Source organism: Aythya ferina (genome assembly GCF_964211825.1).
Source record: "Aythya ferina genome assembly, chromosome: 13".
NCBI lineage: Eukaryota > Metazoa > Chordata > Aves > Anseriformes > Anatidae > Aythya > Aythya ferina.
This window is the reverse complement of record NC_140311.1, coordinates 3,050,792-3,077,091: the sequence shown is the minus strand read 5'-3', so window position 1 is coordinate 3,077,091 and position 26,300 is coordinate 3,050,792. Positions and strand designations below refer to the sequence as shown.

The 26,300-nt window shown below is 36.2% G+C and overlaps 2 protein-coding genes across 4 annotated transcripts in view; one reads left to right on the top strand and one right to left on the bottom strand.

The window, feature by feature from the left end:
- Positions 1 to 26,300, bottom strand: part of DACH2 (dachshund family transcription factor 2) — a 283,138-nt gene that overhangs the window by 53,185 nt on the left and 203,653 nt on the right. For all 3 annotated transcript variants that reach the window (XM_084534682.1, XM_084534681.1, XM_084534680.1), the window contains exons 4-5: positions 12,633 to 12,788; positions 9,565 to 9,737 (exon numbers count right to left, since the gene is read on the bottom strand). In XM_084534682.1, coding sequence (XP_084390808.1) covers positions 9,565 to 9,737; positions 12,633 to 12,788 — 329 coding nt within the window. The remainder of the gene's footprint in view (positions 1 to 9,564; positions 9,738 to 12,632; positions 12,789 to 26,300) is intronic.
- LOC311443980 (uncharacterized protein) overlaps positions 1 to 26,300 on the top strand; it is a 199,534-nt gene that overhangs the window by 168,594 nt on the left and 4,640 nt on the right. The window contains exons 1-2 of the transcript XR_014697598.1: positions 19,811 to 19,885; positions 21,430 to 21,533. The gene's annotated coding sequence lies outside the window, so the exon portion shown is untranslated. Of the gene's footprint in view, positions 19,886 to 21,429; positions 21,534 to 26,300 lie in introns of the transcript that reaches the window.

Genomic DNA, 26,300 nt, shown 5'->3' with positions numbered 1-26,300 from the left:
TCTAAAACACACCCAACTCATATTTACAGACTCATTTGAGAATGATGCAAACGGAATATGAGAACAGATCCTCCTAATTGCAAGGGGTTTTATTTGTCTATTCCAATCACACCAGCCAAAAACGTAGCATTGAATGTGTCTTTAATAGGATAGTTATTGTACATTAAATAACAACTGAGCCTCAAAATCATGTAACAGATGTGTATCTATTACATAGTTGTTAATCCTCAATGGATTCTTCAATTATCTGTTATTTAATGAACACACAATAACTAATAAATCTTACAGGAAGACTTTTAATTGCAGTATTTTTTAGTGCTAATTAAAAAAGGTTAGTAAGTTTTAAAAAATGAATCTACTATGTTGAGTCAGAAGATCTTGAAGTTTTTAAAAATGAATGATTTTAAATAAATTCTCAAATTCTGGAAAAAAAAAAGTTTAAGCTACTGATCTTCAAACGGCCATTATTTTCTTCTTCATCTCAAAAGACTGATTTTAAAGATTGCTGAGATGAGCAGAAGAATAAAAAAGAGTTGCGACTTATTCTGGGGATGGTCGGTTTAGTAAGCCACATTTATAGTGGTTTACTAAACACCAAAAACATTCATCCATATATATGAATAATAATTTATATGCAACTGATGTCATCTACTTCATCTTGTTTGATGCTGTCCCACACAACTTCCTTGTCTCTAAATTGAAGAGACGAATTTTATGGATGGACCACTCCGTGGATTAGGAATTGGCTGGATGGTTGCATTCAAAGAGTTTTGCAGGCAACAGCTCTATGTTCAGGTGGAGACCTGTAACAAGTGGTCAAGAGTCCTTAGGAGTCAGTATTGAGACTGATATTATTTAAGGTCTTTGCTGGTGACACGGACAGTGGTATTGAGTGCACCCTCAGCAAGGGCTGACAACACCAAGCTGTGTGGTGCAGTCAACACTCTGGAGGGAAGGAATTACATCCAGAAGGATCTTGACAGGCTTAAGAGGTGGGCCTGTGCAAACGTCATGAAGTTTGGCAAGGCTAAATGCGAGGTCCTGCATCTGGGTGGGGGCAATCTCAAGCACTAGTACAGGCTGGGTAATGAATGGATTGAGAGCAGCCCCGAGGAGGACTTGGGGGTGTTGGTGGATGAAAAACTCAGTGTGGGATGGCAACAGGTGCTTGCAGCCCAGAAAGCCAGCCATATCCAAGGCTGTCCATCAAAAGAAGTGCAGCCAGTAGGTTGAAGAGGGTGATTGTCTGCCTCTCCTCTGCTCTTGTGAGATGCTACCTGGAATGCTGTCCTCAGCTCTAGGGCCCTGAGCATAAAAGGACATGTAGCTGTTGGAGTGAGTCCACAGGAGGGTCACAAAAATGACAAGAGGGTTGGATTACCCTCTTACCCTATGATGACACATTGAAAGAACTGGGGTTGTTCAGCCTAAAAAAGAAAAGGCTCAGGAGGCCTTATAGCAGCCTTCCCGTACTTAAGAAGGGCCTACAAGAAAGATAGGGAGGGACGCTTCATCAGGGTGTGTAGCAATAGGTAATGGTTTTAAACTACGAGGGCAGATTTAGATTAGACATTGGACAGGAAGTCTTTACTATGAGGGTGGTGAGGCACTGGAGCACTGTGGATACCCCATCCCTGGAAGTGTTCAAGGCCAGGCTGGATGGGGCCTTGGGCAACCTGGTCCAGTGGGAGGTGTCCCTTCCCATGGGCAGGGGGGTTGGAACTGGGTGGTCTTTAAGGCCCCTTCCAACCCAAACCATTCTATGATTCTGTGCAACCCTGAGCTTGTATGTACTGTCCTTTACATTTGTGTAAATAATAGCTTTGTGTAAATAATAGGTTACAGCTAACAGGCTACCACTCTGACTGTAATTTGTCTGGATTTTAGTTTTAACAGTTCTCTTTGGCACTACTTATTCCCTTTTTATCACAAAGAGTACTCAGTTTACAATTATATACAATTTTGAAATGATTAATTTTACAGAAGAGTGCATAGTTTAAGTAAACTTCCTTGTCTATTGCAACCATGAAAATGAATAGCCAAGGAGAGGACATGCCAACTGTTCTGCAAAAAAAAAAAAAAAAAAACAAAACACAACAACTATGAACAAAGATGACGATGAATTAACACTTAGATATCACACAAACAGACATATGTGTCACCTTAAATGGGAGTTATTTGAGTAATTCAAAAGCTGATGATTTGGAAAAGCAAACTATTCAAGCTCCTTCTGGTAACTGTACTTCCCATTGTCTCTTGCTATAAAATAATCTCTTCAAGTAATTTGCCTTCAAACTCAGGGTCTTAGTTTGAAATGTTCAGGCAGAAATAAATGTGTCAAATAATAATGTCATTCTTAATCACACAGTGAATCATTTTCTAAGAGAATTAGTTGATTATGTCATCTAACGTCTTTCTGGTTACAAAAATTTACATATACAGGGAAGATGTACCTTTCCCTATAGATAACAAAGGAGCTGGAATTTTCCCTATATTTTATGTACTACAAATAATGATAGAGTACTGTCATGTAGGACTGCATGTGGATAGAGAAACTGTCTATTTCTAAATGTTTGTGTGGAAATGTAATGCAGAATTTCCTCTACTATAATGAATAACACCATGAACAGATTCTTTTTTTGCAAGTAAACAGATCCATTTTTCAGTCCTGTAATCAGTATGCATCTATTTAGCTACTTAACAGCAATGTGCTCTGGTTCATTAGGTAGCTACTGTTGTGTCTCAGCCTAGTTAAAATTTCACAGCAAGTTAATCTATTTTATTACAAATGAGAACACAAGTGATAATGTCCTCACCATTTTCCAAACACAGGGTTAACAGTATTTGTAACAAATCAATGAGGGCATTTAAATAGGAAAATTGCAAATCTAAAACCTTAACATTTTTTACACATTGATGGCTTCATTTTATTTGTCATTTATATATTTTACAACCTTGTTACTTTTCATATATTTTATTTTTTTCTTCCTGAAATAGCTCAGTTCCCACTGGCACACTGCAGTGCAGCTTGGTTCTGCAGTAAGTACACTTACAGTAATAGAGAAGTATTTCTAAATAAAGTAATATTTTTTCCATTTGAATTTCTTCATATTTTATAAATCTGCAAGATTCATAATCCATGTTACAATGTAATGAATTATATATATATAATTTACAGATTGTGAGAATTTTATGAAAAATGAAAACATTTCTCAAGATCTCACCTATTTATCTAACTATAGTACCTACTTCATCTTATCTTTTCTCTTCCCTTTACAGAGCTGTACCATAAATTCTCAAAAAAGACTTTTGCAGTATTTAATCCTTTTGAAGGGTAATATATTTCTGTCTTACTAAAGAATGGTGTCTTGCTTTAGCTTAGAAAATGTAGCTACAAAGCCTGACATTGTTAATTTTAGTTGTGATTTAGGTTAACAGCACTGAAGTCATCCACTCATCCAATTTCTAGATATATCCTTGATTTCACCTCAATATTCCTCTACTAACCCCTGTGCGGTAGTATTCCACACAAATAATATGAAACACTACATAACAGTTTCATCCACAGTAGTTTTGTTAGAAATATATATGAACAGCTTACCTATTTTTGACATAATCATCTTAACCTTAATTCCTTACCTCTGATTTTTTTATAGTATTGATCTTCATTTTGTGTCAAGAAATTACAGGAATGATGCTACTAGATTTTCCTTTATTTTTCTTTATTCTTAGTGCTAATGTAGCTGTAATTACTGTTCCAAATGTTAATCTATTAATGAGTTCCTAGAGGATTTAATGGCATTTCACTGCTGACAAGCAGGTTTTGGAAGTTTATCTGAGTCCTGGATATTTTATTCAGACATTTATCTTGATATTTCATATTTAATTGAGGTTCTTCTTCTGCAGTGGCAGGAGAGCTGGAATTCAGATCTCACTAATGAAACTGAGAGGAAGGAAAAATGGGGACTCGACTGTATTTAGGTCTAGATTAGAGTTTTCAACTCTCGTAACAAAAAATCATACCTGATCACCATGCTGGTAGAATAAATTTTCTGACATTAATTTGCTCACTAGTTCCCCACTGGAAAATGCATTGTGTCACACCTGATCTTACAGCGCTTGCCAAATCACCACTGAGATTCTCAAAATGGACCACATTGTTAAGCTGAATACGCAAGATGACTGAAAAATTGAGAAACCAGAGTGTCCCATTTCTCTGAAGAGGTCCATACTGTGGAGCCAAAAGCAGTCAGCCAGCAGACCGACTGAAGATGTCAGAACCCCTATCCAAAACTACCATGACTTTGTGTCCGTAAAGCACCACTGCTCCTATCTATGTGGCTGAAGTCTATTCTTAATAAGAAAGAAGAAAAAGAAAGAAAGTAATTTTGGTTAGCAAAGAACTGAATTGCTGCCTTTTATTTTTAGTTAATACTAAGTATCTCTTTCCATTTGACCTTAGTTAAAACTAATTGAATTCTAATATCAAATACAATTTTAATAGTGTTCTAAAGTTTACTGTCCCTAACTAATGCATTAGGCCGAAAAACATAATTGGTATTTAGGCTTTTCAAAGAAACAGAATAATCTTGACACAGTAAGCAAGAGCTATGTTAAATCTGAGATTTTGGACAGATTAAATATGATAGACCACGAGAAATATGACGGTAGAGTTACTGTTTCTGTACATGAGAACAGTAGTTAGGTATATATTCTGAGTTATCACACTCTGGAAATAGGCACATGCAGAGTATGGTCAACTTGTTGGTCTTCTGAGCTAGTTATACCATCTCGAACTGCTGTAAGAATTGGAGAAGAACAATGGAAACAGCTGGTCTAAAAACTAAGATAGGATATATATGTCTGAAAGCCAGCTGGATCCCATTCATCTTTTGCAGTGTATCGGGAAGTCATTCACTTTAAAATATATACTCTGCAATTTGAAATGCTTTTTTTTTTTCACTGTGTACATATAGTTTCTTCAGTCGTAGTCAACTGGCATTTGTTTTCCCACCAAATTTAAGAAATCGTAAAAGCTCTTCTGTTTACTGATTTTTAATACCAGATGTTCACTTGCTAATTCCATTACCTTGTGACTACTTCCTATAATTCATTAATTGCCAGCTGCTCAGCCAAACAGAAAACCACAGCTAATCAGATGGTATTGGTAAACAGCCAAACAAGAGCTTCCTTCTTCACCATTTCTTAAATTAGCAATCACTGAGAAAGCTACAGCAACCTTCACTGGTATATTAAGATTTTACCTTCCCATTTTACCCTGAATCTTAAAATATAATACTGACTAAAATTGGACGGACCCTTTCAGTGGGAACTTCCTACTTGAACCCCTCCCATGAATTGTTTCATCCAGTGCTGCTACCGAAGGAAATAAAAGTACTCCCAGGACTAATGATGGTAATGCTCTATAGAATCTATGTTACAGCTATATTAGTTATTAAGTACAAATGCAAATGTTTAAGCCAATACTAAAAGGATCTGAGCCAGAACTAAAAGCTAGTATGTGCTTGGTGTAACAATATTCCCTTGTGAGCTTTGCAAAAAAGAGATATACTTGGTTTTTACTGTTTTTCTTTTTCTTTTTTTTTTTCTCCTCTTGCAAGTTTAAAATAAGTATTCACTGATTATTCTTTAAACTAGCAACTAGCGTTAACAAGCATCACAGGGAGAGGAACATGCCTCCCTTCATAGCAGGGGAGACGAAAAGGCAATTTGTAGGGACCCAAACATCTCCCAACACAGTAGTTTCTATATCAGTGAATAAAAAGATACAAACACACCATTCTTTGCTACAGATAGTCATAAAAATTAGCCTTATAAGAAATAAGCAAGCTATGCTGTCTCACACATCGCTCCCCTAATGTATTCTAGTACCCAGTTCAGCAATACGCTGCCAACAATGAACACATGCTATGAAACGGGACAGAATAAATCTAATAGAGAAAAGTATCATAAATTTTACAGAAAGTTTTGTTTTATAAATCTTGTAATATTCTGTAAACATTTCAGAATGAATTGAATGCACAGAGATATGAAATTAAATATGTTATAAATTCTGTAACTAGAAATGCTTTTATACGGAGAAGGATTGTTTCAGAGTATTCTGAGATGGCCACATTTTTCAGGCTGTCAGGTAAATTTTATGAATGCGAGTTGTATAGCACATAGAAAATAGCACCTCTCAGCAATAATTACACAGCCCATCTGTATTGTCTTTAGGGAATTTAAAATCATGTCATATACATCCTTTACAAATGCTTTAAGAGTCCCACAAAATCAGGAGAAGAACAGAACACAAAGAAAAGGAGATCCAAAAATCTCTACTGCATGTGTAGATCACATGATAGAAATAATGCTTTGTTCTGCTTATCAGTAGACCAAAGAATTCAGATGGAAATCGTGTAGGGTTGACATGAAATAAAAGATTTCAGTTCTGGGCAAAACAAAACATTGCATTTCACCCCAAATGTCAATTTTTATAGGGGAAGTTGATTCATTTATAAAGTATATGCAGGTGAAATTCTAAAAGAAATGATTTCAGAGTAAAAAAACGCTTTGAGTTTTTTTGAAACAAAGCATTTAAATTGTATTTTAACTTTTCCTTTGGGTTTTCCAAATGCATTCAAAAATGTGCCATTTATTCCTAATTGGGACCTGGCTAACATCAAAAAGAGTAAGGTTTCTTCTTTTCCAATTTCTGCCTCAAGTCCCAGACACAGCAAGAGGAGGCCAGCACATCTCCACGCAGTGACTAATTATTTCAAGATAAGTCAAATCCATACCGTGCTTACACTTCAGTCCTCTCAAGACTAATAGACTCTTCTTCCCCAGGCTTTCTCCTTGCAAACCTCCTGCCCCTCACTTTCCCCCACAGACACCCCAAATCTACCAGTTAGCAAGTTTATGGTTAAAACTGTGTCAGCTAGCATGTTTTTTAGTCATATATGCCCCTTCTGACTTTATCTGTATAAATAAAGACTTCAGGCTCCTGATATCATATACAGACTGAGGGTATCCCTAGCTCAAGGCCTCATTCCACTATGGGCAGAGAGTGGTCGTGTGATCTGATTATGAAATTCCAAAGTGCTGTCAGCGAAAAGAAGAGCTATTCTCATTCTTGCTGGGACAGCTCTTTGTTTATTTGCCATCCACGTATGTGCTGTAAGGTCTCAACTCCTTTGGACCCAATTTAATTTAAATGACCTGTTAAGACTCAGACATGTTTTCAGAACTCTATTCAATTTGTGTTCTCAGCACACATCATGATCCTTAATGACAAACTGTATGCTGCAAATGCATATTAATAGTCATACTCATTTGTTGCATAATTATTTTAGTTTATATCATTTAAATATTACATAAATATTATATTGTGTTCAATACAGGTGTACCATAAGATAAAATTCTAAACATTATGTAGTTATAACTCTGTGGAGTTGAGTTGTTCTATAAACTTCAGTTAAAAATTTTGTATGGCCCATCCAAACTTCAGTTCTGAAGACCTGAAAATACCACCACTGAGTAGATTTTTCTGACTTTCGGGACCAACACTTTTGGATGACAATAAACTACTACATTTACTCACTATTTTTTTTTTTTTTAGCCTACACAGTGAATTAAGTATACTTCTGCTAAGTTCCAACCCAGACTACTTATCTGCTGGCTGGCAAACCACTTTATACCTAGTCCAGTAACTGGATTGCAGGCTTCATCCAGCTCAAGAACAACTCTGGGGGAGGAGGGGAAAAAAAAAAAAGGCAAAAAAAAAAAAGGCGAAAGGTGAGGGTAAAGTCATTGATGCTGTATTCCCCCCCTCATCTCCTTACCCCATGCTACACCCTTATTCATGCAGATTCTTCAGAACTATTTGAGCTAAGTTTGAAACGGAGCAAGCACTTTCAGCTGAGCAGTAAATCCCTGAAAGCCTGGATTTATAACAGGGGCACTGTCAGAACCATTGCAATAGCACTGCTAGCGGGTGCTGCAATAATCACATCAGATCATATTATAGATGGCTAAGAAGGTTTTGTGAGCCTGGCCGTTGTGCCTGCCTAATTTATAGTGTTCCTGTCAGGAGGAAATCAAGTTTCATAGTTATGACATTTCTTTCTAGAGCACTAAATGTTAACTTTGCTGATCACGCATATTTTGGTAGAACAGCTTATTTCTAAATGGCAAATGTGATATAAAAAGCATAATGACTTCATTCAAAACCTTTATAGAGCAGCTGATTCTCACACCTATAGAAAACAGACTAAGTGGTATTTTAGTCATCAGAGTATAGAAATAGATACACACTCAGTATATTCAATTCATTTTTCCCATTTTAAGTAACGTCATGTTGCCATAATTGCAGTCTATCCAAAACTAGTTATTTTTTGTACTTCTAATATGAACTTAAATAATGTTGTCATATAATAAAAATCATATCACTGATGGATAACAACCACAGAAACCCTTTTACATGTTTCATTTTGTACAAGGATTTCATCTTAATTGATAGTCATTCAGAGCTAGACAATTGTACGCAAGGAAAAGAAAGGACAAAGGGAGCCTCATACTGTCTGTAATAAAATTCATCTACAGTCTCAGCACTCAGAACAAATGAGAGAAAGATGCAGCATCACTTGACAGATGAGAGTAACACCACAATGGATGCATGCGTTACCTCTATCATATTAGCTACTGGTGTATTTTCCTCTACATCATGTAGAGGAAACAATTCCCTTTAGAGTGCTGGTGAGACCTACTGTTGGCTGTGGACATATTGCATATCCCCTAGTGCAGGTGTTGGGGAAAAATCACTGCAGATGAGTAACATCAGCAAAGACCTGCTAAAGAGCCTCCTTAAAATCTAACTGCTTGTAAGAACTGTAGTATATATTAGGACAAACTAGTATTGTTTACAAATACATATCTAATCTTCATTTTGACATACTGGTAGCATTTAAATTATAATCAAAGCTTATGCAGTCTACTTGCTGCTATAAATGTTTTACTGCCGTATTTAAGTTACCGTTTCCTCAAGAGGTCTCCTGAACACTTAAAGTAAAGGTTACTAAGTGAAACAAATGGAACCTCAATTAATTTCTAACAATTCCATGACTTGCATTAACTACTTGGCAGCTGGACATGAGAAACACCATGTTTCCCCCACCTAGTCACAAACTGTGCAGACACACTAATGATAAGGAGAAGTTAGATCTAAAAAGTAGATCTAAAGTAGATCTACTACTTAAGTAGATCTAAAAGTTAGATCTAGAAGTTAGATCTAAATAGATCTAAACTAGACTACATCTAATCTAACACTAGGGAGTGCTAATATCTGTTTTTAATTATATTACAGATTTGTAGATAAAGCAGACCATCTTATTTCTTTAATTTCTTGCCTGTAATTTCCTCAAACAGAAGCACTATCAGGAACAGCAGACCAAGTGTGCCATATGCAATATAAGCTCACTACCTGTTTGTTAGTTATTTTCTTTAAAAAGTTGCTACAAATGTTTTTGCTAGGAACAAAAATCCAGTCTCATAGATGACTCTTACCTTTATAACAGACGCCCCTGCCCTGGAAAGAGGACTGTGCATTTGGGCTGCTGCAGCCATATTAGCTATTGTATTGAGGTGGTTCATCTGATTCATTGCCATTGCAACCGAAGCAGGAGGTAGGCTGACGGGTAGCAGAGGGTGGGGCATCATCATAAACGGCAGGTCTATCCCTAAAAGAGAGCAAGGGCATGTTATGTGTGTCAGTCCCTCATTTTATAACCCTACCTGTTATTTTTTGATGTCTATATTGTACAGGATATTGCCTAGTCAAAACTCGTTACTATTATGTGTTAATAATTTTGAAGTTATATAGTGAATAAGTCTCTTTGCATTCCAGAAAAAGCTGAATAGTTTGTACTAGCGACGGAAGCATACACCTGCAAAGTAGCACAATATTAGCAAAATTAATATTCAACAGTGCACAAGTTCAGTGATGTCTTTATTGATAGCAATAAAACAAAAACCACAAAACATGTAGATATTTGCATGTTTTCCCAATATAACAGAAGAATATTCATTAATGATTTTATCTGACAATATACTCTACAAAGTCCTCAAGTTCTCTTACTATTATTAGTTTACCTACACAGCAATCTGATACTTCTACATGTATATGAGGACTATTGCTTGACTATAGGAAGCTGTGGATTGGACTATACAACACTACTGTACTACCATACAAGTCTGTCAACTGGAATATGGAATGAGAGCTCAAAATTTGGGATAAAAAATGGTGCAAGTGTTTTTCATTTCCAAAACAGTCACTTTAAATTTTCACCTACTAAGGACATATAACAACTCAAGAAAGTGTGAAATGTGTTTGCAAGCATTTGCAGACCTTGACATTGCTAGAAAGGTGATGTTACCTCTCAAAAGAACTGGATTTTTGGATCTCATTACCAGCTATTCCAGCATGCATATTACTTGTATTTAGTAATGGCTACAATACAACACACCAATCCACTGGAAAACTTCTAGGTTCTTTTGCATTTAAGAGTTCTTCAGAGGGACCACTTGAAGATCTCCACCTTTGGGCATCCAAAATTCTTTTTCCAGAAAAAATAGGACACATGCTGCTACACAAAATGTCTTATAATTTTTCTAACTGAACCTTTGATTAGAAATTCTCACAAAAAAAAAAAAAAAAAAAAAAAAAAAAAAACCTTCAGGTACATGAAGTAATTAAAATTCATGTAGCCAGTTATAACCATGTGCTATTCACAGTATTTATTTCTAAAAGATTTTAACTTTTGCCTCTATCTTCATGAGTTAAATCAGAGGGCTAGTCACCATTTTGCTGTATGACAGAACACACAGTAAAACTATCATTGACTGATACAGCTTGTTATTTCAGTATAATTTGACTATAGCAATAAAAAGACACCACTGTGACTACCACAAAAGCCAGAATTGTTTATACTCTGAGTTCCCACACTATCTCTGTTTAGCTTGAGCAAATCATGATCAACTATGATGTCTTATGATTCACTGTGTTTTGTTTATAAGATGATCCATGCCAATATTAATTACGACACGTAATAAGCCATGCCCACATATATCTCCTTTCACTTTAAACCATACTGACAATCCCCTTTGCTGCTTACATCCATAAGCCTTTGTTCCCCTGCATATCTCCCTTAACAGCCCAATAATCTCTCCTCATACTCTATAGAGTTCCAAAACTCCCAGACACCATCTGGCCACATTGAGTTGTATGTCTACTTAAAGTCCAATTGACATGCAAACTAAATGCAAACTACAAACAGAATTTAACAGCACATCACCAGTTTTAAGACACAATCCGTCAAACATTTCAGGACTATGAAGAAAATATATCTTACACTTGCAAATCATTGGACATAATGTCTGACATTCAATAAACCCTTTAATAGCCTATAGACATTTGACTACTACAATATCTATTGGAAAATAACTTGAAAGTTTTCTTTAACAGCAAAGAACACAATATCCCTCATGCAAAACATGTACAGATACTGAATTACGCAAGAATATAAAATGAAAGAATAAACCATGGTGAATATGAGTCCTATAACCTGGTGATTCTTAATTACTGACACTTAACCAGATGCCCATAATGCTCAGGCTCCTACCTTCCCATGAACAAAGTAAACATATATTGTAGAAGCCATTTAAATAGTCTGGATTTCTTCACGTCTGTGGCACTATATAGGTAGCAAGGAAGCATCTGCTCCTAAAATTTCATAAAAAGCCAGAAATGCCATTCAACCATTAATACTAACAGGGAAAATCAACTTTCAAAACTTTGAGGATGAAGAATTTAAACAAATAATGAGGATTCATAAATAATGTTTTAATTCTTCATCCATCATCATCTTTCAGAATTACTCTCAGATTACTCCTTACTACTTTTTTAAATATATTTTTGTTATTTTCTGACCATTTCTTTGAATAACTTGCTAGTACCTCCCCTTTGGGTGTAAAGGAGGAGGGAAACTCCAAGCTTCCCACCTATCCCCTTCCTAGAGGAAGGAAAAGAGATGGATTTGAAATGAAGTTTAAGTTCCAAATCCAAACTTTAACTGTGTCATTTTGTTCCAGTTGCTTTGGATAGCTGCATTGAAGAGATGACCTTGCCCATACCTGGCAGGTACAAGGCATGACAAGGCAGAAGAACTGCTTCTACTCACTTTTACCTAGCCATTTTCACCTATGCTTTGCTCTCGTCCATTTATTCAGTGGTCAGCATTTTCAACTGGAAGAGAATTCACTCATACAGCTAAAATTTTAAGCAACAGTATGATTTTTTTCCCCTTCAGCTCAGGCCATGGCACTGCTGACTGGGACTGACAGTCCTTAACACAGCAATGGGTAGCTATTCAAGAGAGTGGCTGTATCCCAGTGGGCAGCTTGGTCATGATGCACAAGTGCAGTACTCAGTGGAAGGACTGGCCCCTTGTGTACCACGTGCTTCCATCATCCATTCCCCCGACTTCCAGAAGGATGGGAAGAAGTACAAGCATGGCCTTCAAGCAGAGCTCTATGTATTTATTTTTTTTTTTTTCCGTAAGGGCAAGGATACATACTGTTGGTAAGCAGGTGATTCTGCTGGAGAGGACTGAGTGGGTGTGCACTTCCAAGGCTCGACTGTCCCGACAGTGTGGGATGACCAATGCTGTGCTGTGATCCTGTTGTAATGGGAGACTGAAGCTTGTCTTTATCCCAGGAGGATTCACTCCCACCTGCAAAACAGGGTGCAAAGGGACCGTAAGTGGCATACGCTTTTCTTAAAAAGACATTTTGCTTGGTTAGCAACAAACTAATACTCTTTAGCAGAGCTATGCACCGCTAGCACACACACAGCACACACACACACAAAGAGAAAAATTAAGAAATATGTATCAGACAAAAGTTATGTTTAGAAACTTTCAGCATCACCTACCTTCATAACAATAGTCTCTGGAAACAGAAAAAGCTAAATGAGTATCTGTTTGGTCTGAAGCTACTGTGTTCTGCAACAATTGTACAGATTGCAGTTTTCTTTAGCATTACATGAATAACACGTTCCTTTTAAACAGCAGTTAAGGAGATTATGAGAGTGAATTCTGAAATACAAACCTGGTCCACAAAACAAATCACCTTAAAACTTAGGCCGAACATTTCTAAGTAAAAAGCTATTTTATGTACAATCCTTTCTAAGGTATATCCCATGTTTTTAATTAGATTATTGATTGTTATGAAAATATGTAACTGCAGTATTGACTTTGTTTTGATTTTACGAAGAAGAATTTCAATTAGAATAAGTGATAGATTACTATGATTAAAGCAAACAGAGGCAGCAAGCAAAAAACATTTTAACTGAAGATGAAAGTAACAGAAAAATTCCACATTTTTTATGACAACACTTAACTAATAAACATGATTAACACTGCTAAATGCAGAAGTTTGAAAGATCAATGATTGAGAAAAAAGGAAATCACTTCATCATTTTAGCACTATGTCCAAGTATGAATTACTTCCCATAAAAGATCTGTAATTTGTAAAATGATGAGTAATAATTGACAAAGAAAGATACAGTAAATTATGCCATGTGATATAATATAACATGGCATAGTGTGGTAATTAGAAGCACTACTGCAGTTAAGACCCTGTCAGCATTTTTGCTATTTAATATACAATATAGCAGCTCTTTAAATAACATTTGACTGATATCCAGTATAGAAGCTGTTCACTCTGACTTGTGATCCAGAGGTAATTTTTTTTGGTAAAGTATTTCTCAAGTTAAACCTGAAAAAAAAAATATATATATACACACATATACACACACATATATATAGGAGGAAATGATTAGTATTTGATTTTGCCAAATATTTTTTTCCACATGCTTTTTGGAAAATTTAACGTTTATACTGTGTTCTTCCTCAAAAAACACACACACAGCATGTACCATGACGTAATTTTTTTTTTCTTATAAACTGATTTTTTACATGTAACTTCACATATCAGGGCAGTGGCCATGAAAACTGCGCACAAGACAGTTTGCTAGAGATTTCTGAATGAAGAGAAAAAATTGCACTCTTCATCTAAAAGTTTCCCTTATCCCATTTTCTTTTCCCAACACTTCCAGTCCCAGGCATAGATGGTCAAAACTGTTGGCTCATTTACTTATTTCTGGAAGAATTTCTCTCGTCTTTCCAAAGCCTCGTGCTTCTGTCCACCTGAAGCTGTAGTCCACGTGCTTCTGTGGACCTGAAGCTGTAGTATCAGAGCGCTACCAGACTTCTGGCCTCAGCTGTATGTTCTGTGTTCCTAAGTGCAATTATTCCTATTTTACAGACAGAGAATTGCACTGGGGAATGTGAAGAAAAGTAACTTGCTTAAGGAAATAGAGGAAGTCTGCACTGGAACAGGAAACTGAATTTAAGTCCTGTCACACAGTCCAAATCACCAGACAAGTCTTACCAATGGAGACAATAATAACTTTTCTTCCCGCAAATTTCACTCGTAAATCTGCTCCCGTATTCAGTGCCAGCAACACAAGAATAAATTGTAATACACTTGTATCTACAGACCATTCCTGTATTCTTGTTCTGTATCACTTTTCCTTAGAGAAAGAAAGAAAAATATTGCTGAGAGTATGATGTACTTAAGTGCATCTCAAATGAAACGTACTCTATAGTGTGCAATACACCACACAGATAACAGCAATAACAGCTCCACCACTTAATCAGAGCTCCATTATACTATGCAGTAGCAAGTCACTTAAAATGAAAGTACAAAGTAGAATTACCTCTTACCTAGAACTGTTCAATAGTGAAGTGTTTTATATGGTCAGTATGATTAATTATCTCCTACTTATGAGTGGGCAAGTTGAGGTGCACAACTGTGAAGCAACTTCTTCCAGGTTACCTGGTAGATTAATGGTGAAACTGGACAAGAAGTCAGATCTCATAGGTCCTGCTCTTGCTGTCTAACCTATAGAGACTTTCAACTCAACTTACCCACAGCTAAAGATTTTCACCCTTTGTGTAGCTAAAGATAACAATTTTAAAAGAAAACTTGCATCCTTCCCTGCTGTACCTACTCTCATATAGTAAGAAAAAGTTATACATAAGAGTAACAAATTTATGGAAGTCTGAAAAGTTTGTGGTTTTTGTTTGTTTGTTTGTTTTTTGTTTTTCTATCATTATATTCAAAAGGTTTTGTCTTTCACAAAATTTGTACTGGGAAAAATAATAATTTACTTGTCCATACTACACTAGTGAAGATTATCATTCTCTAATATAGCAAATAAGGAGCATGAAGTTAAAAAATGACTCATACTATTGTATATAGAAAGATGGACTTCAAGGAGTTTCTTTTAGATGCATCTGAAGCAAGAGGGGAAAAATACATGAAAAAGAAAGCAGTCATAAAACACAGTAAGGAAAAACAGAAACAAAACACTAATGGGACTTATTTTACTTCTTGTGTTTGAAAGGAAACATAACTTTTATTTACTTTGAATGAGAAAGAATATTTCATTTAGAAGTATTAGTAACTTGATTCATAAGTGTCACAAGAACATTAACAGAGCCCTCAGAAGTCTGCTGATTTGATAAATGCCAATACATCATTTCTACACTTTACAAAAAGCTTTACATTTAGCACTATTACCCACTACCCATATGACCTTCTCTCCAACAGATAAAACCAAAGGACAAAAAGGTAATTTTTCCTTATCTTGTTTGCATTCTAGTCGATCTTGTCCCAGAACAGATTGTACTCAGCATTAAAAAAGGGCAAGAGAGGCAAGAACCTCCATCTTCCAGGGCTCCTGACGCTTATCAGAAACAAGCACAGAGCCTGCAGTTTCCTTAAACACAGCTACACCAAAGTGGAAAGAAAAAGGCAGAGGCATTGGCTGTCCAGACATCCTAAAAGTTGCAGAATGCAGTGACTTTCCATCAGAAGCTAAAAAAGATCTGATCTGCTCCAACCATCCAGTTCAGGCAACACAGAAAATTTGATGCACTTCTTTCAGATTTGCAGCTAAATGCTGCAATATCGATGGGAAAAAAAAAAAAAAAAAAAAAGAGGCCTGATTGGCCTGATTGTCGGCATTGCACACAATCATCTGCAAAGAAATACAGAGCAAGTCTCACAGGGTACAGATAAAGACAGAAATTAAATGGACTTGGTAAGAGAAAGATTTACTTACATTTACTTACATTATTTACATTTGCTAACTCAAGTCTGCTATTTACCAGTCTTAATACATTGAGAGAACTTACTTACCAGTGAATGAATTGCACTTATATTCAACTAAGCAAAAATAAAACTAATGCAACAAATCCCTGTCCATTCTCTTCAAAATTAAGATGTGGTAAGAGATAAGCATTCCCTTAATACCATTTTACAGCCCAGTGGCCAAATTCTCTATGTCTCTGTTCCTGAATCCCTCTGAACAAGGAATGTAGATGATTTCAGATGCATAGGGATTCAAATCACAGATAACACAAACAAATATGGGAAACCAGCCTAAGCAATACACACACATACTGTTTATTCCATACACTGTACTCACAGATCTAAAAGACACTGCATGGTTGCTTGCAGACACATACAGATCTGTAAGCAAAGCGCCTCTGATTCAGTTTCATTTTGTTTAGTTGAAGGAAATGCAAGTGATAAGCTCAGCTTCATTTTCCTGAAAATGCTGCTTCTCACCCTTCTTTGATTTTAGTAATTTTATAAAATACCTATTTAAACTATCTTTTCTAGTAATCAACCTCCCCATTTCAAAACAAAACCTAAATTTTGGGGGGTGGTGGGTTGCGAAGATATATTTGTGAAAATTAAATTAGTGTCTTAGCTTTAGGAATTGAAAGAGCTCCAAAAAGTAATCAAAGTTCAATTTGGTGACAGTTACTTTTCATTTGGTTTTAAATTCATTTTATCAGCCTTTAAACTGTACGGTCTACCTAAATGAAATCCATTCTGTCAGAGGTACCTTTGAATTGAACAATCACACTGTTTCAATCTATGTCTGTCATTTTATTTTTTGTTGTGATACATTTCTGAAAAATTGAACTCAAATTGTTAAAAGCAATACCATTTTCACTGTCCAATTTTATTCTAAAACTATTTTTAAGCACATTTTTCAAGCTATTGGGCATATTAAATATAAGATCAGCTGCAAAGAAGTAATATTCAGTGCATTGTTATTTCAACACTGATAATTTCAAAGTGTTTATCACCACTAATTTCGTAAGTGTCCACCAAACACTAGTCCCCTGAAATTTTTTGGCTTATCTAGAAACTCGGTATCCCTAAACTATTTGCCAATACTCATAGCTTCAGTGTTTTCACATGTCCCAGGCTATTTGATTTTATCAACATCCTAATCTCACCTCGATACTGGAAAAGACAGTCAAGTTTTTGGTCTACAAAGAATATCCTCAGCTGAAAACCCTTCAGTCTGCAAACTTTTTGTGAACTCTTTCCATGGTTTCCAGACTCCACTTGAATGTCTGAGCAAGAGAAGATTATGTTGAAGAAGAGTTTTTCAACATCACCCTATGGAACAGCAGATCTCAACACCAACTGGAGGCTCAGCAGAGCCTGTAAATGTCTCAATAATATATAATAATTTCCAGGATGGAAAATACAGCTGATAACTCTAATAGTTTCATTATAGACATGAGAGTTTCATTTGCCAACAGAAGATCACATGCCAGTATAAGCGTCATTTTTAGACTCTATCCAGCTAGGAGTCTACTTTGCCAATAGTAAAAAGATCATGGCACCAATCTAGTATGTATTCCCTGCCTGAAAATAACCTTCTGAATAATCATGACCGAAACTAGAAGTCCACATGTCAGTCAGTTGTTGGCTAGGTTCATTGATCAATAAATAATTGAGTAGTATGAATCAAGAGATCAAGCTCCCACAAAGCTTCATCTATCTAAAACGTCTGCAAATTTAACTTGCCAAAGTAGAGTGACACTCAGATTTCATTCCCTAAAGATAATACTTTAAAAAAAAAAAAAAAAAAAAAAAAAACACCACCACAGAGAGACACACTGGCCTGATAAAAAGAAAAGTAGACTGAAACTTGGCCTGTTTGGAGGAATCAGAACTTTCAGAGTTCAGATCGTTGAACATGGAAAATGAAGAGAAGTCATAATTTATAAATGGGGAATCTCCCTATATCAAGGATAGGAAGGTACCATTTACACTAAATTCCTGATAAACTGTCACTTTCCTGTCAGAAAAACATAAGACTGTTTTGGGTCTGGATTATTTAGCCCTATATTCTGTCCTGCACAGCGACAGTGGAAGATATTACTTATTAAGACTACATAAGTCTGTCCACTTTCTGAGGTCCCTTATCACCCCCAAATAAATTTTGATATTTTCAAAAGGGAATGAGGTTTGTTTCGATCACACTTGAACGTTGGGTGATAAACCAGCCCCTAAAAGCAGGGCATCCATCTGAAAATCTAAAGGAATGATTTGCAGTGCATTTTAAGCTTTAATGCACTGATTTGTTTAGTTGCGTGTATTTGGCTGTATCAACTTCTGGATCATGCCCTAGAAGAAAGCCATGAAAGTGTGTAGGGTAAGATATTAAAACTCAAGAAATCCAGTGATGGCTTTACTGGTCTACTTCCAAAAACTTATCAAGTGGTTCAGCAGATGTAATTACTGCTTAGCCCTGCCAAAGCTTTGAAATGTGCCCATTAATTCAGCAATTCCCAATCTGTCCATCAGTCAGTCATACTTAAAAAATATGTCTGTCACAACTTAGGTGAAGTAATCTGTTGATAATTATACAATAAGAAGTCATCTGAAATTTGAGTATGATTTCTAAACTTTCTGAAAAGTCTTAATGACAGAAAAATCAAAGTTTATTTCACAGCCATAAGGATACAAAAGATAACTTAGAATATGAGAGTATTTAGTAGCAATTGATTTAAAGAGAATAATTCAATTAAGTCTACAAAGGTACTTTTTTAGAAGATAAAAGCATAGATGTAGTATTCAGTGATCTAACCATCTCACCCAGACCATCAATTCCCTCCCTTTAAAATGAGCAAAGAAAAAAAAGAGTGTGGTAAATGCAATGACTTTTAAATTCCCAAATGGCCATATATTCATTTAAACGTGAAATAGCAAACATATCTCAATGTGTCAGCTGATGCACCACAAAAGCATCCCACTAAAGTTAGATTTAGCAAGCTGAAGATTACATTTTTAGTCTTGATACAAACTATCATACTAAATTCCATAAAAATATACTAACGCTCAAAAGCACAAAGTTAGCTACCTGTTCCCATTCTTCTCATTTCTTTTGTTGATTTGGTCGTGCATAAATATCAATCAAAACAATTCAGTTCTTGCCCTTGAAGGAATGTGACAAAATCTCTGATAATTAATGAATGAAGTCTTTGCTTCTTTGTTGCCTGCTATTTAACTGTGTGATAATACAACGAAGGGAAAAAAAAAAAAAAAAAAAAAAAAACCACAAACAAAGCAAACCAACAAAGAAAGCAAAGAAAGAAAGAAAACCAATAACAAGCCTGTAATCTTTACATCAATAGTTAGATACTTATGGCTTCCTAAATGGAAATCAGTCACGGTATTTCAGGAGGGAGGGACAATATAAATAAAGGAATAATGAGCATCAGAACGCATATAAACACAGTAACAGCTGCAGTCCATCTAGCTTAATACCTTGTCTCTGACAAAGCCAAAAGCAATACTTACTGAATGAATATAAGTGCAGAGAAGCCTAGTGACAATTTCCCAGAATATTCTCCATCAATTTGTGCATTATGAACTTCCTGAAACAGAGGTACTTTCCTTAAATTTAATAACCTTTACTAGATCTTTCTTCCACTTAATTAAACTGCTGCCAGTTTTCCGCATCAACAGTATCCTGTAGCAAGGAGTTCCACAGCTTGACTATGCATTTTCTGAAAAGCTACCTCATGTTACTGGGGCAGGGGGTAACTTGGTATTTGTTGCCTTGCTCTGATGTCTTCTAGTTTTTCTAGTGTATGCCATAATGAACAATAAACCCTTATTCTGTTTCTTCTATACAGTTTGTAGTATTATTCTTGGAATTAGGAAGTTTAGAGTTAAAACATAAATATTCTTTTGGATCTACATCAATGTCAAAATCATGTGCAAACTCCTTCCTCAGGGCTATTAAGTGATCTCTATTTTCTGTCGCTCGCTTTTTGCATGAACCTCAGCAAGTTTGAGCTACTGGCTGGATAATATGCTTGCATTCTTATTGGAAAGTTGGTTCAGAGAGGCTTCTGACAGCTTACCAAAAATGCTTTTGACATAAGAGGGCTTCCAAAAATCTGCACATATCGTTATTTCAACAGACACGATGTTGGCAAACCCAAGAGAGGACAATCTTTAAATGTTCCATACTACCTTGAAATGTAACCACAGGATTACGGTTCATTCTTGCACAAACGATCCTTGTGCATTCAGAATGATAATTGCTAACATTTTCAGTGATACATGAGTCATTTTATTGCTTTTTATTTTTCTATAGAAAGGTAACGATACTGTACTAGAACATATCTCTTCTGGTTTATGACCATCAAGAAAAAAATGAAGTGTTTCCTACTGAAGGACCAAAGTCTGTCTTCAGAAACACGTGTATTTCACAGATGGAAATACGGCCAAATTTGGTCTGTCGTGTTTTTATTACTGTCGATGATGCACGAGCCAGAAATAAAACAGCTTAACTTTCAGATCTTGAACACAGTTTGTAGGGCTGGCTGCCACAAAGAATAAAATATACATTCCTCTATACTCAACAACTGCAGCCAGCAAGGCTGGAACTAGGAACTAGGATTCATATTTCAGTGATGACAATCATTGACACCTTCAGTCACCACAAACCAAGCACTCTGGGGTTGCTTTTTTAATTGCTTAATATTTTTGCATATTTGAAAACTTACTGAAACAATCACAGAGATACATGTACTATGTATTTTTAATGTAAGTGCAACTAGCCAGAGTTCAGTATGATTTTAGAGGCTTTGAGAACATTTTGATCTCCACAGAGCATAGGTAGCAGCACTATGGTTCAAGATCAGATCATTGAAGTTTCAACAGTTTGTGAACAACCCAAGTTAACAATTGTGATATGCTGAGCTAATTTGTAATGACATAAGTAAATTATGTATTTATAATCTTTTCAATAGGAGATTAGTATTCTAATGCTAGAGGAACTCTGTGTAATATAAAGTGTGGCTTTAAAGAATTAAATGCAGTTTGTGGTACTTCATACTTAAATGTTTGTTCAATCTTCCAAACCCCTACCAACTTGAAATGTCTACAAAGAACTGAACAACATTGACAATTTCACTACAGAATGACATGTTTCAAAGGGTATCATCATTTCATATTGAACATGGATGATTGTAGAAGTTTTCCGGTGAGATTTACTGCCAGAAGCCTGTTTCCATGAAGAGTCAGTAAGTACAGACACTTGCTCTTGCACAGCCTCAACAGTTGTGTCAGCATGAGGAACACTGGAAAGGTATATACTAACTCTGAAGATGTGCAATTTCTTTTCTATCTGGCATTTGATTCCTTGAACTAACTTATTACAGACTTCCAAAAAATTTACATTGCTGCCAAAATCAGGAGAGCCTGTGAGTAAAACTAATTCACATAAAAGGTCAGCAGTGAAATCCATGGTGTTTCATTTAATGTCAGTCTAAAAATAACAAGCAAAAAAATCTTGAATTTCATTAATAGCCAAGTCTGTGCTTCTTTAAGAACTCACTTTCATTTTTGCTTATAATAATAGCTGAATATATACCTACCACAGCCTATAGACATCTTGTATGTTCAATCAATCTTTGATTTTCAGATTCCTCATTCATCAAACCTAGCTATTAGGTGCTCTCAGCTAATCTCTAGTGCAATTCTCCTCAATGATATGTGAGAGCTTGGCATTGGTTTCTCGAAGGAGCAGGATCAAAACCTTAGAAATGACCAACTGTGCCAAATAAACCATTCAAAAAATACATCCCAAATTTGCTGCTATGTAAGGGATACTCTAGGTCTTCTTTCTGAGGTATACAAAGCTATTAACTATCATCAGCACAAACATCATTAAAATGCTGATATTAATACTAGATAAAGTGAAAATACTTCTTAAGAGGAAAAAGTGTGAGGCTTTAGCAGCAATATATAATAGCTCAGTGCCAAGCTGAACTTAACTAAGCTTGAGGTTTTGGACAGGATTCATTTCTGCTTATAATATAAGTATGCACCACCTTGATTATCATTTAAAAAAATATTGACAGCTTGCCTTCTCATACCAATGCCTAGTAACAAATTCCAAATGTTTTGTCACATTTCTTGTGAGCAATGCCATCTGCCAGAGGTGGCATTTCATGGCTGTTTACCCTGACTCCCTCCAAGAATTCATCTGCCACTATCTAATGCTGCCTGAATAAAGGGGATTAAGACTCTGATGCAACAGAGACTATTGATAATTTGGTATAATTGGGAAGAAATGAAGATAAATGAGGTTGAGGATGGAGAGGCAATTAGTTGAGCTGCCTGTACAGCTGTGTTCTCGGCCTAGCTCCCCTGGCCTTTTCTTTGGTGAGGTATGTGCAAATTAAACATAATGACAAATACACTCTTCCCAGAGCTCTTTAGTTTGGGAAGCTTGAAGATACGATTTTCACTTTTGAGATTCGAGGCAGGGTTCAGTTTAAAAAAAAAGTCCTACTCACTGTTGAGCTTTTTAAAGAGAACGCAGTTTCTAACAGCACACCTACAGTACAGAATCTGTTATTTCAAAACACAGCTCTTCGTTTGGGAGTAGTACTGAGTACTTCTGCTGTTATTGTGGTTTTGACCAGAAGGATGAAGCTTTTACCTTCCTCAGTGTCACAGAGAGCCTTGATCACTACAGAGATCGAAACATCTTTGATACTGAAATTTGGCAACTCAATCTGTAAATATCTATCCATTTAATTAGCCAAACAACACCCCCCAAAGCATGATTTCCCTGATATGTGTATTCTTTGAAGTCTAGCTCAAAATACTGCAGCTGGATCTTCATTTTTTAATGTGCTGCCTTTTAAAAATACTGGTCAAAATGCCTCAAGTCTACAATACACATTTTATTCTATGAAAGACTGGAAGAGTGATAGATTTGTAGTCATGAATATAATAGGAAGACAGCTACCTAGGTATTAGCCTTATTTCTAGGCTATATTATCCAGGTAAAGCCAATAATCGAGCCTGAATACCTTGAAAGGTGTGAACATGGTCACACTACAAAGCTCCAAATTAGAAGGAACAAATCTGTCATAGTATGTAATTCTTTCAAATATATTGAGATCCATTCATACATATACATACATATCTAAAAATATGCACTTGTACGGTTTAACATAAAAAAGTACAAAATATACATTTGCCACAAGAAATGCCACTTTATGTTTCACGTAAGATTCTAACGTAGTTCTTCATAAACGACAAATAAAATCACATAAGATCCTCTTTAGAAAAAAGACCAGTATTTAGAGGCAGTGTTGGCTTACAGACCTGTTTCCCTAACAAGCCACATATGAATTTTCTGTCTTCATATATAGGTGGTTCTAACAGAATTGGGTCTTAGATGAAAGACTCTTCATATAAATTGCACTTTTTCCCACATCTATATTGACTTTAACTCTTCTATTATTTTAGAGGTTACTTGAACAATGCTCCTTGCATAAAGACACAGCCAAGATCCTGCACATTGAAGGAATTTTGGTGAATTTTAGAAGAAAAATGTTAAATATTTTAAAAGAACAACAATGTAATAGATTTGGTTTGAAGCATGAATTTTAACATAGTTCCTTTGTACTGCAAAGCACAGTTCTTTGGCATATTTTCAAAGCTGAATTTGGCCCTTTTAGAACTCACAGAACCTCCTCCAGGAGTCTCCTCCTGTTTTTTCATATCTGCAAAACCTTTCTGTCGCAACACTGCACTCTTTCCCACTACCCAGAGGTCAACTAAAATTTCAGTTTACATCTAATACATCTGATGTATTTTTTTCATTTTGCATTAGATTTCTACAAAAGACTAAAAATAGTTCACTTTTCTTGTGAGGCAAACATGCCAGCAGAAAAGGAGAACATAACAAGTAGTTTATAATTAAGTTAAATCTACATTTAGTCTTACAGAAGCCGAAAATTTGGCTGAGGTAACTGTTCCTTTTTATAACCAAAGTTTTTAACATACAGTGCAGAATAGTGATTTTTTTTAATTAGCCTTCAATATTCAAATTGCATAGATTACACCTTTAGTCCTTTACTGAAACCCTCCTCTCATTAACATTGTAAATGAGCAAAATTATTTGCTGCTCATCTTCTGGCTTGACACTTTATCAAAGTATTCCAAGATGATCTTTAATCTTGTGATTGACCGTGTACGGTGTACACATTACATACGTCACATGGAGCAGAGCTTAGGCTTTCCACTGGGAACAAACGCCCCTGTCCAGGGTGGAGAGACAGCAGCAGCTCTTTCCAGCTCTGCTGTGCTTTCTCACACCTGCACCACAGCTGTACACACTTACCGCCACTCGTGTTGGCAGCCTTCATCTCCTGGGATCATACAGGGTTGAGTGCTCTCAAACAAAGCAAAAATACGTGTCTCTGTGGGTGCTCCCGATGTGTGTCAGCACGGCTGTAGTCAACAATGCCCAATCCAGCATTTTCTTTTTATTTTGCACTTGAGACAACTGGTGCAAGACTTGCCTGATCTCTTTGCACCTCGGCATGCCCCTCGTCCTTCACCCCCGGTGGCAGCGCTCGCTGCCCTGTGAGGAACAGCTGCTGGCTGAGGGCCACGCGTCCCAGCCAGGCAGCAGGGGAAAGGCCTGGAGGGGGGTTCAGAAAGGGCTGATGCTGCAGCTCAGTGGGGAGACTGAGACCTGGAAAGTGACACCTAAGCACAGGCAGAAGGAGAATGAGGATAAGAACTGTTCGATGACTTCAGTAAAGTTCTTATTGGGAAAAAAAAAGAGTAAAAGCTGTTCCAGTCTATAAAAGTGACTTGGAAAGATGGAATCTGTGACTTCCTCTAGTGTTTGCATAAAGAACTAACACACGGTAATTGATTAATCGAGGAAAAAAGCCACAGATTTCAACGGATCTTCAGAGCTCCCTGGTATTAAATGCTGAGAACAACAATATCAAAAGGATCCCCTCTCCAGCACTACTGGTGTCAAGGTTAATGAGCTAAAACTTGTTAAATTGATATTACCAAACTAATGACTTTTTTATAGTATATTGCATGGATTTTAACAGACAGGCTAATGTGGAATATTGCTAGTCTTAATTGAATTAGAAGTTATTGCACGTGTACAATTAAGATAACTAAAAATGGAGGAGCTGGAGCTGTAACGCAATTGTCTATTTAGTCCACGCAACTGTCACATACCTTGTGTACTGCCACAAATACGATTAAAATTTCAAATTCAATCACTGAGTTCAGAACACATTCAACTGCTAACATACAGAGAAGAGGAAATATTAGCATGTGCAAAGACAGTCCATTGACTCAGTAATGCTTAAAAATCATTAATCTTGATCCCCATAAGTTCCCTCTTTACTGATTCAAACACTGAATCAGAAAACTCATGTAAACTACAGAGCCTCAGCTCTCGATGATGGAGCAAAAGACAACCTCAACATCAAGAAGGGAAAGTGTCTTGTTCCAAAACTGCTGTGACTCAGAGCTACTCGATAGTTGCAGTCAAGCGGAGAGTAAACACAGACAGTTTCTGCCAAGGTATCTTCTTCCATCAGTATCCCTCCTCTGCTGGCAAGTGGAAATGTACAGCTTTTTATCAGCTGCAGAAACTTCTACTGTGTGCTAGAGGAACATCTGTCTACAGGAGGGTTTTCTATGTGTGTTGTAAATAGAAGGATACTGAGGATAAGCATTTTCTTGAAATATATATTTAAAAAGAAAAACAAAACAGCTGCAGTGAAAATTCTAGGACAAGTCTGTAAAAAGTGCATTAGAGAAAAATGGTTCTCCAATTGCAAATGCAACTTTTAAACTAATAATTAAGTATTAAAAGTACTTAAATACTTTTATACCAACCACACCATACATTAAGACAGAGGATAAATAAATGCCTGGAATCTACATTCCAAATAGATAAACAAACAGCAAGGAAAAAAAAAAAAAAAAAAAAAAAGATTTAATGAATGATG